The sequence below is a fragment of the Entelurus aequoreus genome, linkage group LG06, assembly GCF_033978785.1.
Source record: "Entelurus aequoreus isolate RoL-2023_Sb linkage group LG06, RoL_Eaeq_v1.1, whole genome shotgun sequence".
Lineage (NCBI taxonomy): Eukaryota > Metazoa > Chordata > Actinopteri > Syngnathiformes > Syngnathidae > Entelurus > Entelurus aequoreus.
Genome location: NC_084736.1, coordinates 23263436 through 23281387, shown reverse-complemented (window position 1 = coordinate 23281387; position 17952 = coordinate 23263436). Strand labels below are relative to the sequence as shown.

The following is a 17952-nucleotide window of genomic DNA, read 5'->3' as shown; positions in this document are numbered from 1 at the left end:
GACGATGTCATTGATGGAAGATCATTGTCTAATTGAAGGAATAATTGTCCTGATAACCTGGACAAACACAAGCAGGTGCAGAGAACAGACATGCTATCGTGCTCCAGCTGGTCAACCTTTTATTGCGTATGAAAACACATTTTCATTCATGAGGGCTAACGTCACCCAGCACCAACATGGAACGTTAAGAGCATTTCGTGGCGGCATCGGAGTCAGGGGTACACGTCTTTGGGCAGCTGGAAGTCTTTGCAGGTGTAAAAGGAGATGTCCCCGTGGTCCACCACAGCAAAGACCATCGGGGTGTCGGCACTCTGGAAGGTCAGCTGCTTGATGGCCCGCAGGTCCGGCGTGGGCCCGTTGAAGCTGGAACAATGTCTTGTAAGACTCAGGGACTCAAGACAACATTTCACTGATTCATTTGATATGACACGAGACGTCCCAATTATTTTGTCCATTTAGTGCAGGGGTGTCCAAAGTTTTTCCACTGAGGGGCCACGCACTGAAAAATGAAAGCATTTGGGGCCATTTTGATATTTTTCATTTTCAAAACCAATACAATATATGTATATATCTTTTTTTTACCTTTAGGGCTACCCTCAAGTTTGGTCCCAGGGACCCGGAAAAGTCTGAGTCATGAAAATGTTCAAAAATAAGTCATATTTTTTCATTTATTTTATTCAACATATCAACTTCAGGTCTGTCGATATAAAGTAAACATTTTTTAATGTTTTATGCAATTTTTTTAAAGAAAACCCAAAATATAGAATTTTCACCTGCCCCATTTTGTAAATAACTTCATAATTTTAATTAGAATTTTTTTTTAAATTTTTTTTTTTTTTACAATGACGGTAACAAAAAAAATTACCACAAATTCTTAGGAATCCAAAAAGGCCTACTCATAAAAGTGTTAAAAATAAGTCTTTTTTTTTTTTTTTTTAAATGTTTACGTTCAACACTTAATTCTTCAGTTCAACTTCAGATCCATCCATCGATTACAAGTTTTTATGTTTTTTTAATAAGTCATTCATTTTTGTTTTAACTTTCAACACTTTTAGTCTCCAGATCAACACATCATTTTTAATATTTTCTTTTTATCTGTTTTATGCTTTTTGTCAAAGAAAACCCTATTTTTTATGGCAAAATCACAATATATGCAATTTTCCCCCCCAAATATTCTAAGCGTTTGATGTGAAGTAATTGGAGCCTTAAATTATGTAGGTCAATAATTCATAACTACATTGATTGTTTTTTGGGGGGGTTTTCAACAAAAAAATCCCACTACAATTCTTTGGGATCCAAAAGGTCCCCCACTTATTAAAGTGCTTAAAAATAAGTCATACATTTTTTTTGTTTGACTTCCAACATTCATCTCTAAATCAACTTCAGATATATTCAATAAATTATTTTATTATTTTTTAAGGTTTTCTTTTTATTAGTTGTTGGGGGTTTTTTGCCCTTTTTGTCAAAGAAAATCCTGTTTTTTTATGGAAAATACACTTACTATGGAATATCCCCTTTCCCCCAATTTTGTTTTGTAACTGGAGCCTTAAATAGGTCAATAATTCATAACATTGATTTTTAACAAAGACAGTTTAAACAAAAATCCAACAAATTCTTGGGGATCCAAAAGGACCCCTCATTAAAATTAAAAAAAATAAGTCATACATATAAAAAAAAAAAAGTACGTTCAACACTTAATTCTTCAGATTAGCTTCAAATCTATCCATGGATTACAAATTGACGTTTTTTTAATATACATGTTTTTTATGCCCTTTTTGTCAAATAAAACCGTTTTGTTTTTTTTTACTTTGAAAGTTTAAAAAAATCCCACAAATTCTTGGGGATCCAAAAGGGCCCCACTCATTAAAACTTGAAAAATACGTCATATATATCAGTAATTTTTTTTACGTTCAACACTTATTCTTCAGTTCAACTTCAGATCAATCCATCTATTACTAGTTTTGATGTTTTTTTTAAATATATATATTTGTTTTATGCCTTTTATGTCAAAGAAAAGTCTGTTAAGGCAAAAACACAAAATATGAAATATTTTCCCCAAGAACATTCAAAGTGGAATAGCATACATATGTGAAGTATATTTATATTTCATAACATTGAGTTTCAATTTTTAAATCCCACTAAAATTATTGGGGATCCAAAAGGGCCCCATTCATTAAAATTGTAAAAATAAGTCATATATTTGTAATTTTCTTTTACATTGAACACTTAAGTCTCCAAACCAACTTCAGATCTATCAATCAATTACAAGTTTTGATGTTTTTTTTAATATATGTTTGTTTTATGTCGTTTATGTCAAAGAAAAGTCTGTTATGGCAAAATCACAAAATATGCAATATTTTTCCCCCGAGAAAATTCAAAGTGGAACCGCATACATATGTGAAGTATATTAATATTTCATAACATTGAGTTTCAATTTCTAAATCCCACTAAAATTCTTGGGTATCCAAAAGGGCCCCACTGACAAAAGTGATAAACATTAGTAATACATTTTTCTTGTCTTACTTACTTTCAACACATAATTCAATCACTTAAGATCAATTTCAGACCTACCCGTCAATTATAGTTTTATTCTTTTTTTAATGTTTATTTGTTTTTGTCAAAGAAAATTTATTTTTTTATATGGCAAACCTACAAATTATGCTATATTTTCCAAAAAAATAAATTGGAATATTTAATGTAAAGTACTTGAATAGGTCAATAATATATAACATTGATTTTGATTCATTATTATTTTTTGTGCAATTACAGCTTGAAAGAAAAAAGATCATGGAAGCTTTGTTAAGCTTTTTCTTGAGTTTTTTCAGAGGGTTATTTGGAGTCAACATTAAAAAAAATTCTTGTTACATTTCATCTGTTTATTACTTTTTTTTTTTCTTTTACGTTTTTTTTTAATAGTATTTTTATAATGCACTAAAAAATAAAAATGGCCCTACTTTGGACACTCCTGTTTTAGTGTGTTTCACACTGAAAGCAGTTAATGATATCAGGATGGGGACAATAGAAGCACTCAGCATGCTAAGGAGGACACGCAATGATCTATTCAGAGGTAATAGAATATTAGGTAAACATGTCCCTCACCTGCACACACACATGCGCACGTATGGCTTCCCTGGGTTGCTCTTCTTGAAGTCAGCCACAGTGTCAGGCTGGTAAACACTGAAACTAATCCTCCACTGATCCGAGGCCTTTATGCTAGGACAACAAAACATTAAAATAACGCTAACAGCAATATGGTTGACATCATGGCGGACATTAAGTGAAAGGACGAGCGATACCTGGACACTCTCTCCAGCAAATGTGTGGACTTGATCACGCTGATTTTGTCCAACAGCTCACCTGGAAGAAACACCAACAAACGATGCGATTTCAATAATAATGGAGGGGAAAAATGGTATCAGTGTAGCGGTACTCGTAATCAGATTCTATGGTACGGAACATTTGGTGCCGAATTCCCGTAAGGTCCCCCCGCCACCCTCAGTAAGCTGTGGAGTCCCCCAAGGCAGTATATTAGGGCCTTTACTGTTCCTAATATACATAAACGACATGTCATCAGCATGCGTCTGTGAATTGTCTTGTTTGCGGATGACTCAGCCCTGCTGGTAAGGACAAGTCACAGGTGGAGAAAAATCCTCAGTGCTGAACTCTGTAGAACTTGCACCTGGCTCGCTGACAACAAGCTATCCATACACTTGGGTAAAACGGAATCCATCCTATTTGTGTCCCACATCAACCTTAAGAAAGTCAATGACTTCACTATAAAAGTGGGTGACATTGTTATCACCAGGAAAGATGAGGTCACCTACCTAGGTTCCATTCTAGAGGCTAACCTTTCCTGTGATAAAATGGCAACCAAGGTAATCAAAAAGGTCAACCAACGAACGAGATTTCTCTATAGAATCTCCTCTCTGGTCAACAAAAGCACCATGAAGATTCTAGCGGGAACTCTCATTCAACCCTTTTTCGATTACGCATGCACCTCCTGGTACCCTAGCACCTCTAAAACCCTCAAATCTAGACTCCAAACATCCCAAAACAAGCTAGTCAGATTACTTCTAGACCGCCACCCAAGATCACACCTCACTCCTACCCACTTCTCCAAAGTGGGCTGGCTTAGGGTGGAGGACAGAGTAAAACAACTTGCACTGAGCCTAGTCTATAAAATCCACTACACCTCCCTGATACCGAAGTACATGTCGAACTACTTCCTTAACGTAAATGACCGCCATAACCACAACACCAGGGGGAGCTCCACTAACCACGTTAAACCCAGATTCCGATCCAACAAAGGTCTTAACTCATTCTCTTTCTATGCCACATCAATATGGAATGCACTCCCAACAGGTGTAAAAGAAAAGGCATCTCTATCCTCCTTCAAAACCGCACTAAAAGAATACCTCCAGGCAACTTCAACCCTAAACTAACACCCTCCCTTCCATTTCCTACCTCCCCGGATTGTAAATAATCAAATGTAAATAATCAAATGTAGATACTTATTCTTATGCTTTCTGATCTCTCTCTCTCTGTCTACTACTTGCTGTACATATCCTACCAAGTCAGTCCTACACTGTTCCAATGTCCATTTCTCTGATGATGCAATTGTTGATGAATGTTGTGTTGATATCAACCAAACCCCGGATTGTAAATAATGTAAATAATTCAATGTATATACTCTGATGATTATCTTGTGTGATGACTGTATTATGATGATAGTATATATCTGTATCATGAATCAATTTAAGTGGACCCCGACTTAAACAAGTTGAAAAACTTATTTGGGTGTTACCATTTAGTGGTCAATTGTACGGAATATGTACTGCACTGTGCAATCTACTAATAAAAGTTTCAATCAATCAAAAGGAAGTGTAAAACATGCAGTTCAGCTTGGATTTATGGCTGTTTGGGGTTTTTTTAATCAAGAAAAAAATCACTAGTATCAGTTCTACAAAAAGAAATGTAGCTCAGAATACATTTAATTTACACAAAAATATTCTACGCAGAGATCAGAATCAGAATCAGATTATGATCTCTGAGTATTTTTGTTGAGTTTTTTAGAGGGTTATTTACGCTGATTTTGTCCAACAGCTCACCTGGAAGAAACACCAACAAACGATGCGATTTCAATAATAATGGAGGGGAAAAATGGTATCACTGCAGCGGTACTCGTAATCAGATTCTATGGTACGGAACATTTGGTACCAAATTCCCGTATAAATACTCTACCGGTGGGAATTATTCTGAAATATAGGCTATAAATGTATTTTTTGTTATTTCATTGTAAGCATTCCATAAAGCGGTGACATATTTCCATGCTTTGGTAGTGACATCACTAATTTTAATTTTACCTCACCTCAAATATGTGTAGCATATTAACAATATAGAAAAAAATATGCAAATGGAGAATAAAATGTATTAATGATATAAAATGTATAAATAAAAATAAAATTAAAAAATAGGACATAATAAAAATGTGAGTACAAAATTATACTAACAAAAATATAAATACAATAAAGAATAATAAAAATATACTGTATATATTTATTTATTTATAAGAATTTATATGTAAATAAATAAATCAGCAATTGCCCACTCTGCACACAAAAGATCATCTAAATCAGGGGTCCCCAAACTACGGCCCGCGGGCCAAATGCGGGAAGTCTCATGTTTTTTTTTTATTTGTCCGACCGCTTCAATGTTAGCTACCTCTCTTTATTTAAAATGTCTATTTTCTGCTGGATCTACTCTCTATTTTGTCCTGCCATTTTTTTTACTGCAGCTGTTACATATACTGTAATACTGTACATCAGGGGTGTCTAACTTATTTTAGCTCAGGGGCCGCATGGAGGGAAATCTGTGCACACACGGGCCAGACTATTAAAATCTTGGCATTGAAACTAGAAAATAAAGACAACTTTAGATTTACTTAGATTTACTTACTATGGCCAAAAATAGAACAAACACATTCTGAAAGTATTACAATAAAAGTACAGAAAAAAATATCCGGCAGCGGTAAAGTTTATCAGTGGTCCTCAAACTAGGGCCCTTGGGCTGAATACGGTCAGCCAGCATCCAAGATCCGACCCGCGGGAAGTCTCACGTTTTTTTTTTAATTTGTCCTTTCTAATCTATTTTCTACCGCTTTTTACTCTCTGGGTCTCCCCAGCATGTCCACTTTAAACAAACGCAACAAACTGGTCTCATCATGCCGGCACAGAAGGCACTACATTTTTTTAACCCAATGCGGCCATACAATTTGTAGCCCGCAATTATATTTGTCGACAAATGTTGTGACGTCATCACTTGTGGGTAGTGGGTCACTCGCAAAAACATGGCCAGTGATAACATGTCAAGTGTGAGAACATTTCCTCTTATTTTTGTTAAAAACATGACTACCTTGCTCATTTTGCAAAGCGGACCTTGTTTTTAAGGCAGTACATCTGTGATACGCCAGCATTTAAGGCGGAGACATGATGTCAGACGTCTGGAGGGAGGATGCGGACACAGCCTCGGTAAGGGTATGTTCTAGCTAACAAGTGTGAGAGGAAGTTGTGTGAAAAATAACTATCATTTTAGCCAAAGTCAGCCGGCTGAACTTAGTCTACATCAATTCAAATTTCATCAATTTGCAATGCCATTAAAAAAAAAAACACATTTGGGGATAAAAATACAAAATTCTTAAATTCAAAAATACAATTCTACACATTGAGTCTATTAGAGTGCTAAAACTGTTAATCAATAGTCAATATAACAGTGTGCAGCTTTTTAAACATCACAAAATGCTTTTCTTTTTGAGGAAAACATATTTTTGTGTTTTGTTTTCATTGCTGCTAATTCAACTGTTATTTTAATACATAAACAAGGTTAAATGTATTTCAGCCCTTTCTTTTAAATTGACATTTTATTAGTCATTTAAATTTTTGTAACAGCCGAATGAGCAGCACAGTACAGTATAAATAAATATTTATGAATTAGTCATCTTTGTTGTTTGGAAGCACATGCCTGAAATTACCTAAACTGCTTTTAAAAGTCGATGGAAAGATTAGAACCAATAAATATGTGTACGCTTTATTGGCCGACTAATCGCTAAGATAATCAATATGAAAATATATCAAAATAATTGTTAGTTGCAGCCTTAATGTGCACGGTGGGTAACTGCCGGTGTTAAATTTGCACGTGCATAAAAAACAGCTCCCTAACAAGCGGCTTACAACTAGGAATTGGTTCTCATCATTCACTAGATAGCTTTTCAAAAGACTTGATTTGTTCACTAACGTCACATCTCTCACAGTCCTATACAAACATCATTGTGGAGACTACCAATAAACCTCAAGTTTTAACAGTTCTAATTCAAAAGTTTAGTTTACACACCTGCAAAAATGAATTCTAACATTAAGGGAGAACAGAATCAATATTTAAATAAACCAGTGGGGTACAAAGTGCCACCTGTGTTACATTGTAGTAACAAAATAAGCAGCAAAAACTGAAAAATAATGCAAAAATTATATAATGTAACCCGAAAGATTTATTGGTATTTTAATAACACAGATGACTGTATAGAAAATACACCCGATGACATCATATTGATGCCACCAAGGCCACGCCCCCTGGCCACAAATAAGATTGCGTAACACTGCGCCGACGTGCGATTAGAAGGTTCACCTGTGGAGATGGGTTGTGTCGGGTCGTGTAAAGGAGCGACTTCCTTCCTCCACAGGTGTGAGGGTCGACCACTGTGCCTTCCCCGCCGGCTGGCCATAAGCTGATGGTACTCCGCCCAGTTTCTGCAATCTCGCACCTAAATGTGTGCAAAAAGAAGCGAGAAGGCTGATAAACGTTTAATGTTTTTATGTACTGACTGACACTTGAGCTGTTTCAAACCTTTTTGTCACGATTACGACGTCTGCGCTTGTCCCTTTGTCTCTCCTTTGCAGACATCTTCACCTCATGCTGGTTGATCCTCCCCATCCAGGGCGTGAGGTCGCACCCCCCCACAGTGAGGCCTCCGGGCAATAGAGACGGGTCGGGGGACGACAGGCAGCTGGAGGACCGGCGCAGGGAGCCCAGGTCCGGGAAAATGATGGAGTTATCCCAGGATGAGGAGCTGCCACGGGTGTGCTCGTCGGCCTCATGGCCAGCAGCACTGAGGAGCTCCGTCGGCCACCATGGCCGACCTCGGCTTTGGCCTGGCAGGGTGCTTTGGGCCCCCGAGGTCGCTGGGGAGGACGTTGACTGTGACTCAGAACGTTTTTCACCTTCCTGTGCTTCCGCGCTCCCAAGATGGGACGCTTCTTGTGCTTCTGTGTGGCTGGATAAAAACAACCAATCAGTGTCGCCATACTTAAAAAATTATGTTATCATTTTGGAAAATTATGTTATCATTTTTGAAAAATTATGTTATCATTTTTGAAAATTATGTTATCATTTTTGAAAAATTAATGTTATCATTTTGGAAAATGATCTTAGACTCAGACAAACTTTATCCACAAGGATCAATAATGTTTAAAGTATTAGCATTTTGAAGAATGATGTTAACATTTTAAAAAAGGATGTTGGCATTTTAAAAAAGGATGTTAGCATTTAGGAGTTTTGTTAGCATTTTGGAAAATTATGTTAGCATTTTGGAAATTGTTAGCATTTTGGAGAATGATAACATTTTAGAAAAGGCTGTTAGCATTTTAAAAAAGGATGTTAGCATTTAAGAGAGTTTTGTTAGCATTTTGGAAAATGATGTTAGCATTTTGGGAATTGTTAGCATTTTGGAAAATGATGTTAGCATTTTGAAAAATGATGTTAGCATTTTGGAAATTGTTAGCATTTTGGAGATTGTTAGCATTTTGGAAGATGATAACATTTTGAAAAATGATGTTAGCATTTTTTTAAATGATCTTAGCATTTTGGAAAATATCTTAGCATTTTGAAAAATGTTAGCATTTTGGAAAATTATATTAGCATTTTAGAAAACAATGATAGCATTTTAGTAAATTATGTTAGCATTTGGAAAATTATGTTAGCATTTTCGAAAAGGATGTCAGCATTTTAGAGAATTATGTTAGCATTTTGGAAAATTATGTTAACATTTTGGAAAATTATATTAACATTTTGGAAAATTATGTTAGCATTTTGGAAAGTGATGTTAGCATTTTAAAAAAAAGGATGTTTGCATTTTAGAAAATGTTAGCACTTTTTAAAAAATATACCGTATTTTTCGGACTATAAGTCGCAGTTTTTTTTCATAGTTTGGCCGGGGGTGCGACTTATACTCAGGAGCGACTTGTGTGAAATTATTAACACATTACCGTAAAATATCAAATAATATTATTTAGCTCATTCACGTAAGAGACTAGACGTATAAGATTTCATCGGATTTAGCGATAAGGAGTGACAGATTGTTTGGTAAACATATAGCATGTTCTATATGTTATAGTTATTTGAATGACTCTTACCATAATATGTTACATTAACATACCAGGCACGTTCTCAGTTGGTTATTTATGCGTCATATAACGTACACTTATTCAGCCTGTTGTTCACTATTCTTTATTTATTTTAAATTGCCTTTCAAATGTCTATTCTTGGTGTTGGGTTTTATCAAATACGTTTCCCCAAAAAATGCGACTTATACTCCAGTGCGACTTATATGTTTTTTTCCTTCTTTATTATGCATTTTCGTCAGGTGCAACTTATACTCCGGTGCGACATATACTCCGAAAAATACGGTAATTATATTTTAGAAAATGATGTTAGCATTTTAAAAAATTATGTCAGCATTTTGGGAAATGATGTTAACATTTTGGAAAATTATGTTATCATTTTAACAACACGTCTGTGCCAAGGGGTTAATACGAGCTCAATGATGATTCAATAAGTATTTGATTTATTACAATAAAACCATGTAGTCTCTTGCACATACATTGTAGATGTCAGTGCGTCCAGGATTTTCTAGATTTTTTTGTGATTGTTGCAGCCTAAAATGCTTAATTCATGGTAACTGTTTAAGAAAGTTGGGCTGTTTAAAATTTTTTGTAATAATACAATTTTAAAAGGTTAGAAAATAGAATACAAAATTAAAATGCAAAAAAATATTCAATTATTTTATAATTAAAATATTAAAAATAAAATGTATACAAATTTTAAAGTTGCAATGTTTAAAAATAATAAAATAATTAACATTTAATCAAATAGAAACTTGAAATGTAAACAAAACTATTTGTTAAAAAGATTAATAAAGCACGAAACCTATTTTGAAAATATTTTTTAAAAGTTGCAATGTTTTGTTTGTTTTTGTTCAATAGCATTAAAGCAACGTGTGATTTTATACATTTCTTATCAATGTTCCTTCTAATCTCAAAAGGACAGGATTTCAACAAAAATTGGAAAATACTACACTGATGTTTCACTTGTTTTATACCACACGCTTAAAAGTACACATAGATGGCAGTAAAAGCATGTACTAAGAGCTTATTGTCAAATAACTGTACTGTTTCACCTCATTACAACTAATAATAGCAGTAAATAATCATAATTACAGAAAACAACAACAGTATGCTTCCTTTGTTGGTGTCTGCAATTATCCATGTTTATTTCACGCTTAAAAAGTGTTTGTCCATTTAAAGCATTATTTTTATTTCGAACACATTAAGGCCATTTGTTGGGAGCGGTCCGGAGCGAGCGCTAACTTTTGTTGGTAAACGAGACGACGTGAGTCGCATCACACTTCAACATCTCTAATGTTTACATGCTGCCTATTTTCATGGTCAGCATTGCAAATGAAAATGTCCTTAATTGTCCTATACTAACTAAAGGTTACATATAAAAATTAGGATTCTAGTGTGTTTGACCCAAAAAAAATAGTATACAGTATATATATTATATATAGTACATATATATAATACATTGTTACACAGTGCGTGTTTCTTCTTTGTCTAGACAAGACACATAAGTTGATGAAACAGTTAACGTGCGTGTTTTGAGTTAAATAAGCCAAAATGTTTAGGAAGTCGCAGTCATTTGACAAAATTGCGAGGCCCCTATAATTTTATGGGATTGGTGGAGTTTGTGCAAATTCCTGGAGGGACTGAGATGTGCACGCCGACACTACAGCACCTGGATGAGGGGGAGGGGCTGTCGCTGCGCTTCCTCTTCAGTGACCTTCCTGCTCGGTCACGTGACAGCGGCAGGTTCAGCTGCCTGGCGTAGGACGATGGCTCCGAGCTGCAAAAAGACCGAAAAAACATTTTCCAACGGTGCGCCCTCCTACCGCCTCAAAGTCCACTACGTTACCTGGCATCGAACCTGTGCACCACGAAGCCCAGCCTCTTCAGATGCCCAAACACCTTGGTGATGACACATGAGACGTTAGAGCAGCTCTTCTCCTCTCCAAAACACTCCGTACCTGATATTGCTGTAGGTTCACAGTGTCGGGGGACAAAAACCTCTCGTAGCCATCTTGGATGGACAGGGGGAGGTCCTGGTGGAACACCTGCACACTTCCCTGGTAAACAAGCCCACAACAAGCGCTCAGAGAGCCAATGAGTGAACAGTAAGGGTGTGTCCTAAAGAAAAGCACAAGCTAGTGGGCAGGACTTAGCAGCCACTCACACACTCCATCAGGTAGAGCGCCTCTTCAGGGAGGAGACACTGCTTGCCACGGACGGAAAACCCCATCGTCTGCCAGAACTTGCCCTGAGTGGTGGAGGAGCAGTGTGACACGGCGAAGGACGCCACAGAGGGGGTGACGTTCAAACACTCACTGCTGGAGACTGAAGCTCCACAATCCGCTCGCTTGGAATCCACGTGGCCCTCACCAGGTTCCCCCTGCAGTGTCCCAAAGAACGTGATGGGTTAGCGGGTGAGCCTCGTCACCATGACACCTTCTCGTGTTCCCACTCACAGCCTCTCCACTCGCTCCTCGGACACCAGACCCCAGTGCTCCTTGAGGCTCTGCTGGAGCCTCTGCTGCTGCTCAGCTGAGTCTTTGGGGTAGAAATCCTTCTGACCTCTGATGGGGATCTTGTGGCTCCTGGACCTGGCCGAGAAGAGCTCAGATGGGCTGAGAGTTGAGAGAAAAGCATTAAATATGAACAATATTCAAACAGCCATTAAGCACCACAACCAAGATGTCAAGCTTGCATACAGTGTTCCCTCGCTACAACGCGGCCTCGCTGTATATAGTACTAGCCAAAAGTTTGGACACACCTTCTCAGTTCAATGCGTTTTCTTTATTTTCATGACTATTTACATTGTAGATGGTCACTGAAGGCATCAAAACTATGACACTTGTGAAGTGAAAACCCTTTCAGGTTGAAGCTCATCGAGAGAATGCCAAGAGTGTGCAAAACAGTAATCAGAGCAAAGGGTGGCTATTTTGAAAAAAATAGAATACAAAACACGTTTTCAGTTATTTCACCTTTTTTTGTTAAGTACATAACTCCACATGTGTTCATTCATAGTTTCATTCATAGAGTTATGTACTTAACAGGCGCAGCACCGCTGCTGCCCACTGCTCCCCTCACCTCCCAGGGGGTGAACAAGGGGATGGGTCAAATGCAGAGGACACATTTCACCACACCTAGTGTGTGTGTGACAATCATTGGTGTAAAAAAAATAAATAAACAAATTTTTTTTTTAAATTAAAAAAAAGGTGAAATAACTGAAAACATGTTTTGTATTCTAGTTTCTTCAAAATATCCACCCTTAGCTCTGATTACTTTTTCACACACTCTTGGCATTCTCTCGATGAGCATCAAGAGGTAGTCACCTGAAATGGTGAAGTGGAAAGTTAGTCCAAATTAAATGACGTGGCGGGCCAAATTTGATAGTCTGGTGAATCAAATAAAATGACATATTAGACAACAGATGTGGCAGACCACATAACAATTATGTGGCAAACCATATAAAATGAAGTAGCTGACCACACAAAATGATGTGGCGGACCACATTAAATCATGTCGAAAATGATGTGGCGGACCACGTTAAATAAAGTGGAAGACCACATTAAAAGAACTGGAGGACCACACTAAATAATGTGGCAAACCATACTAAATGATGTGACGAACCACATTTCATAATGTGGTAAATCAATCAAAATGAAGTGGCTGACCACATTAAATGAAATGGAGGACCACACTAAATGATGTGGCGGACCATACTAAATGATATGACGAGCCACATTTGATAATGTGGTGAATCAATCAAAATGATGTGGCGGACCACATAAATTAAGTGGAGGACCACATTAAATTAAGTGGAGGACCACATTAAATGAATTGGAGGACCACACTAAATGATGTGGCGAGCCACATTTGATAGTGTGGTGAATCAACCAAAATGAAGTGGCGGACCACATTAAATGATGTGACGGGGCCACATTTGATAATGTGGTGAATCACATAAAATGACATAATGGACTATGTTAAATAATGTGGCAGACCACATTAAATGATGTAGAAAATTAAGTGACAGATGTGGTGTACTTCATAAAATGAAGTGGCGGACCACGTTAAGTGATGTGACGGGCCACATTTGAAAATGTGATGAATCACGTAAATAAATAAATAAATGGGTTATACTTGTATAGCGCTTTTCTACCTTCAAGGTACTCAAAGCGCTTTGACAGTATTTCCACATTCACACACACATTCACACACTGATGGAGGGAGCTACCATGCAAGGCGCTACCAGCACCCATCAGGAGCAAGGGTGAAGTGTCTTGCCCAAGGACACAACGGACGTGACTAGGATGGTAGAAGGTGGGGATTGAACCCCAGTAACCAGCAACCCTCCGATTACTAGCACGGCCACTCTACCAACTTCGCCACATAGCGCACAACATACTGTAAATGATGTGGCAGGCCATATAAAATGACATATTGGACCAAGTTATACAATGTGGCGGACCACATTCAAGCTAATTCGCAGATCTGGCGGACCACATAAAATGAAGTTGCGGACCACATTAAATAATGTGGCGGACCACATAAAATGATGTAGTAGACCACAAAAAATTATGTAGTAGACCACATTAATGGACGTAATGGACCTTATTAAATGGTGTAGTCTTGGACCACATAAAATAATGTGTCAGTCTTCATTAAATGACGTAATGACCCACATTAAATTACGTAATAGACCATTTAAATTATGTAGTCTTGGACCGCGTTAAATAGTGTGGCGGACCAAATACAATGATGTAGTGGACCATATAAAATGATGTGGCAGACCACATTAAACAATGTGGCAAACTACATAAAATTATGTAGCGGACCACTTAAATAATATTGCCGACCACTTAAATAAAATGGCAGACCAAGTAAAATAATGTGGCGGTCCAAATAAAATGACCGAGTGGACCACATAATGATGTGGCAGACCACTTTAAACAATGTGGCAAACTACATAAAATGATGTAGCGGACCACTTAAATAAAGTAGAAGACCAAATAAAATGATGGAGTAGACCAAATAAAATGAAATTGCAGACCACATAAAATTATGTAGCGGAACACATTAAATAAGGTTGTGGACCACTTAAATAAAGTGAAAGACCACATAAAATAATGTGGCGGACCAAATAAAATGATGTATTGGACCACATTAAACAATTGATTGATTGAGACTTTTATTAGTAGGTTGCACAGTGAAGTACATATTCCGTACAATTGACCACTAAATGGTAACACCCGAATAAGTTTTTCAACTTGTTTAAGTCGGGGTCCACTTAAATTGATTCATGATACAGATATATCCTATCAGATATATACTATCATCATAATACAGTCATCACACAAGATAATCACATTGAATTATTTACATTATTTACAATACGGGGTGTGGAGGGGGTTAGGTTGTTATCATCAGTCATCAACAATTGAGAACAGAGAAATGGATATTGGAACAGTGTAGGTCTGACTTGGTAGGATATGTACAGCAAGTAGTGGAGAGAGAGAGCGAGAGAGAGCGATCAGAAGGCATAAGAAAAAGTATCTGCATTTGATTGTTTACATTTGATTATTAACAATCCGGGGAGGGTGTTAGTTTAGGGTTGTAGCTGCCTGCTGTTTTGAAGGATGTGGCAGACTACATGAAATGATGTAGCGAACCACATTAAATAATGTGGCGGACCACGTAAAATGACGTGAAGAGGCCAGATTTGGCCCCTGGGCCTTAAGTTTGACAACTATGACCTAAACCATCAAACAGTGAACAAATGTTTTCAATGAACACGTTAGATGGCGACCGAGTATCCAGTATGGACTGAAACAACGTAGCTTGTCTGTGAAATCGAAACCAAAAGTCAGCTAATGCGCGAATAACATGAACTCAACACAACTCATCAGCAAATATTGTTAACTTTACTTATCAGCATGCGTTCCTTGAATGCCACACACGTGTACTGACAAATGTAAAATAGAATCACCCATATCATGCATATAAGAGGAAACGATGTCAAATATAATAGTGGATGTAACTATCTTTTCTTTCCGTTACATCCATAACTATACTTTCTTTTCTTGAAATCTATAAAAAAGACAGCATACCTTAATATTTCACTGCAAAACTTTGGCCCGGTATCTTCCTGGTTTTGCTCCGCCATGTTTGGGGGCTCTTGTGTGCTCCTGGGTCCTAATGCTAGTCCAGTTTAAGCTCGGGTGCCGTTGACGTGTATGGCAGGTTAGGGTTAGGCTCAGATGCTATTACTTTGAAAAAGCTGCCTGACTACATGTTTTAATACGTTATGACATACTGGGTGTACAGCGTGTAAGTGCAATGTAGTCATTCAAAGACAACACCTACAAACAGGTGTGCCGTTGGAAAATGACAATAAAAATAAATAAAAGTCGTTAGTAATACAATATATCTGGTAATTTATATTATTTTGTGTGAATAAACAAATATTGTTAGTGGGCTAATATTGAAAGTATAACAAAGTATATGGTAGTTTATACGATTTCGTGCAGGCATTCCACAAGATTCCTTTAAAAAGTAGCATTACACACTATGCTCCTAGGCACGGACGGGGTTCGAACCCGCGATCTTCGGTTTACGAGACCGACGCCTTACCACTTGGCCACCGCGCCTGGTAGTGCTGAAGCGGCGCAAGTTACTCTTTTTTACTTCACACTAGCTGTCTAAGCTTTTTAAACGTGTTCTGTCAAACTGAACGCTATTCAGAACATTTGTCATGGTTAGCGCATTGCTAGTTTTGCTCTTTCGGTGACGTTTGGCAACCAACCGCCAATGGCCCGAGAGCCGAGACGGGACGAAATGAAAACAAATCATGTGAACTGGTTCCTGTAACTTTCATATCATGTTCATAAAGTCTCACCGGGCGACAATGCAAGCTCTTAGGTGTCTTTGTTTAAGAGGTCTAAACGCCTAGCTCATGGTTAGCACGTCGGCTAGCTCGCGGGCGTGTCGTCATGGAGGAGGGACGTCACGTGGCACGTCACGTGGTACACCCGGAAGTCGAATGACGAAGAAGGCGATGTCCGCCGCAAGTGAACTGGCGTCTTCTTCAACATTTACGGCAATGACTTGAACGCTGCCGGCTCATCCCGTCGGGTGGGAAGGCTGCGTTACTCCGGGGGATTTCAGGGTTAAAGTCGTCGGATGCTGTGAGTATAAACACCCGCTTGTTAGCTAGTTCGGGAGCTGACTCAGTTAGCTTGTGGACATGGAAGACAAACATATCCGTAACTAGATGAGGCACTTCCTGAAGGAATTGCGTGTGAACGCTCCAATGCTGAAGTTGAACTGAAATGCTGACAGAATTTAGTATGAATGTAAGAATAGTTTGAATGTTGAAGAGTTTGAATTTCCAGGAAAACCGGAATTTGGTTTGGAACTTGGGAAAGTGAAGGTGGAATGGTTTGAATCGGTTGAAAAATGTCCCATTCATTTAAATGGGAACTTCCTGGAAATTTGGGAATTTTGGGAAAAGCGTGCTTTAAAAAAAAAAAAAAGATTAGTAGCATGAATGTCCTGAATGAGCTGAATTGTTTAAATCGGGCAAGAAATGTTGAAGTAGTAAATGGCATTAGGGAATTCCGGGAAAATGGGGAATTTTTTTGAACTTGGAAAAAGGGTAGTTTGAATTTCCAGAATGGTGAAATGTGTTAATATTGGAATGGTTTGAATAGGTTGAAAAATGTGGGAATTGTGCAACTTGGAAAAAATGTCCCATTCATTTCAATGGGAACGTCCTGGGAATTTGGGAACTTTGGGAAAAGTGTGATTTTTTTTTTTGAAAATGATTAGTAGCATGAATGTCCTGTATGAGCTGAATTGTTTAAATTGTGGAAGAAATGTTGAAGTAGTAAAAGGCATTAGGGAATTTCGGGAAAATGGGGATTTTTTTTTAACTTGGAAAAAGGGTTAGTTTGAATTTCCAGAATGGTGGAATGTGTTAAATGTTGGAATGGTTTGAATAGGTTGAAAAATGTGGGAATTGTGCAACTTGGAAAAAATGTCCCATTCATTTCAATGGGAACTTCCTGATAATTTGGGGAAAAGTGTGATTTAAAAAAAAAAAGATTAGTAGCATGAATGTCCTGAATGAGCTTAATTGTTTAAATTGGGCAAGAAATGTTGAAGTAGTAAATGGCATTAGGGAATTTTTGGAAAACTGGGAATTTTTTTGAACTTGGAAAAAGGGTAGTTTGAATTTCCAGAATGGTGGAATGTGTTAATGTTGGAATGGTTTGAATAGGTTGAAAAATGTGGGAATTGTGCAACTTGGAAAAAATGTCCCATTCATTTCAATGGGAACTTCCTGGAAATTTGGGGAAAAGCGTGATATATTTTTTTTTTAAGATGATTAGTAGCATGAATGTCCTGAATGAGCTGAATTGGTTGGTGTTAGAATTGTTTAAATCGTGCAAGAAATGTTGAAGTAGTAAATGGCATTAGGGAATTTCGGGAAAATGGGGAATTTTTT

General features: G+C 37.4%; 1 protein-coding gene and 1 non-coding gene across 3 annotated transcripts; both read right to left on the bottom strand.

Moving 5' to 3' along the window:
• Positions 1–96: 96 nt before the first annotated feature.
• Positions 97–16466, bottom strand: tsen54 (TSEN54 tRNA splicing endonuclease subunit). Of its 2 annotated transcripts, none has more exons than XM_062050311.1 (12): positions 16342–16466; positions 11909–12067; positions 11769–11832; positions 11617–11700; positions 11411–11509; positions 11299–11351; positions 11122–11229; positions 7897–8323; positions 7678–7813; positions 3297–3357; positions 3100–3213; positions 97–363 (listed from the first exon to the last, which is right to left on the bottom strand). In XM_062050311.1, exons 4-12 carry the CDS (start codon positions 11680–11682, stop codon positions 213–215), a joined length of 1215 nt encoding a protein of 404 aa, XP_061906295.1. In that variant the 5' UTR covers positions 11683–11700; positions 11769–11832; positions 11909–12067; positions 16342–16466; the 3' UTR covers positions 97–212. The 2 variants fall into 2 exon arrangements, with proteins under 2 accessions (XP_061906295.1, XP_061906294.1); XM_062050310.1 differs by lacking the exon at positions 16342–16466 and adding an exon at positions 15554–16061.
• trnat-cgu (transfer RNA threonine (anticodon CGU)) lies at positions 16022–16093 on the bottom strand. Its single transcript has one exon. It is a non-coding gene; the product is annotated as a tRNA-Thr (tRNA).
• Positions 16467–17952: the final 1486 nt, after the last annotated feature.

What these genes read in the sequence shown, in the direction of transcription:
- tsen54 (XM_062050310.1), bottom strand. Translation starts at nt 15,609, where the DNA reads ATGGCGGAGCAAAACCAGGAAGATACCGGGCCAAAGTTTTGCAGTGAA. An exon ending in TGAACCTACAGCAATATCAG is followed by an intron (nt 11,352 to 11,410) that starts GTACGGAGTGTT and finishes GTCATCACCAAG; the next exon opens with GTGTTTGGGCATCTGAAGAG. An exon ending in GTCGTAATCGTGACAAAAAG is followed by an intron (nt 7,814 to 7,896) that starts GTTTGAAACAGC and finishes GCACACATTTAG; the next exon opens with GTGCGAGATTGCAGAAACTG.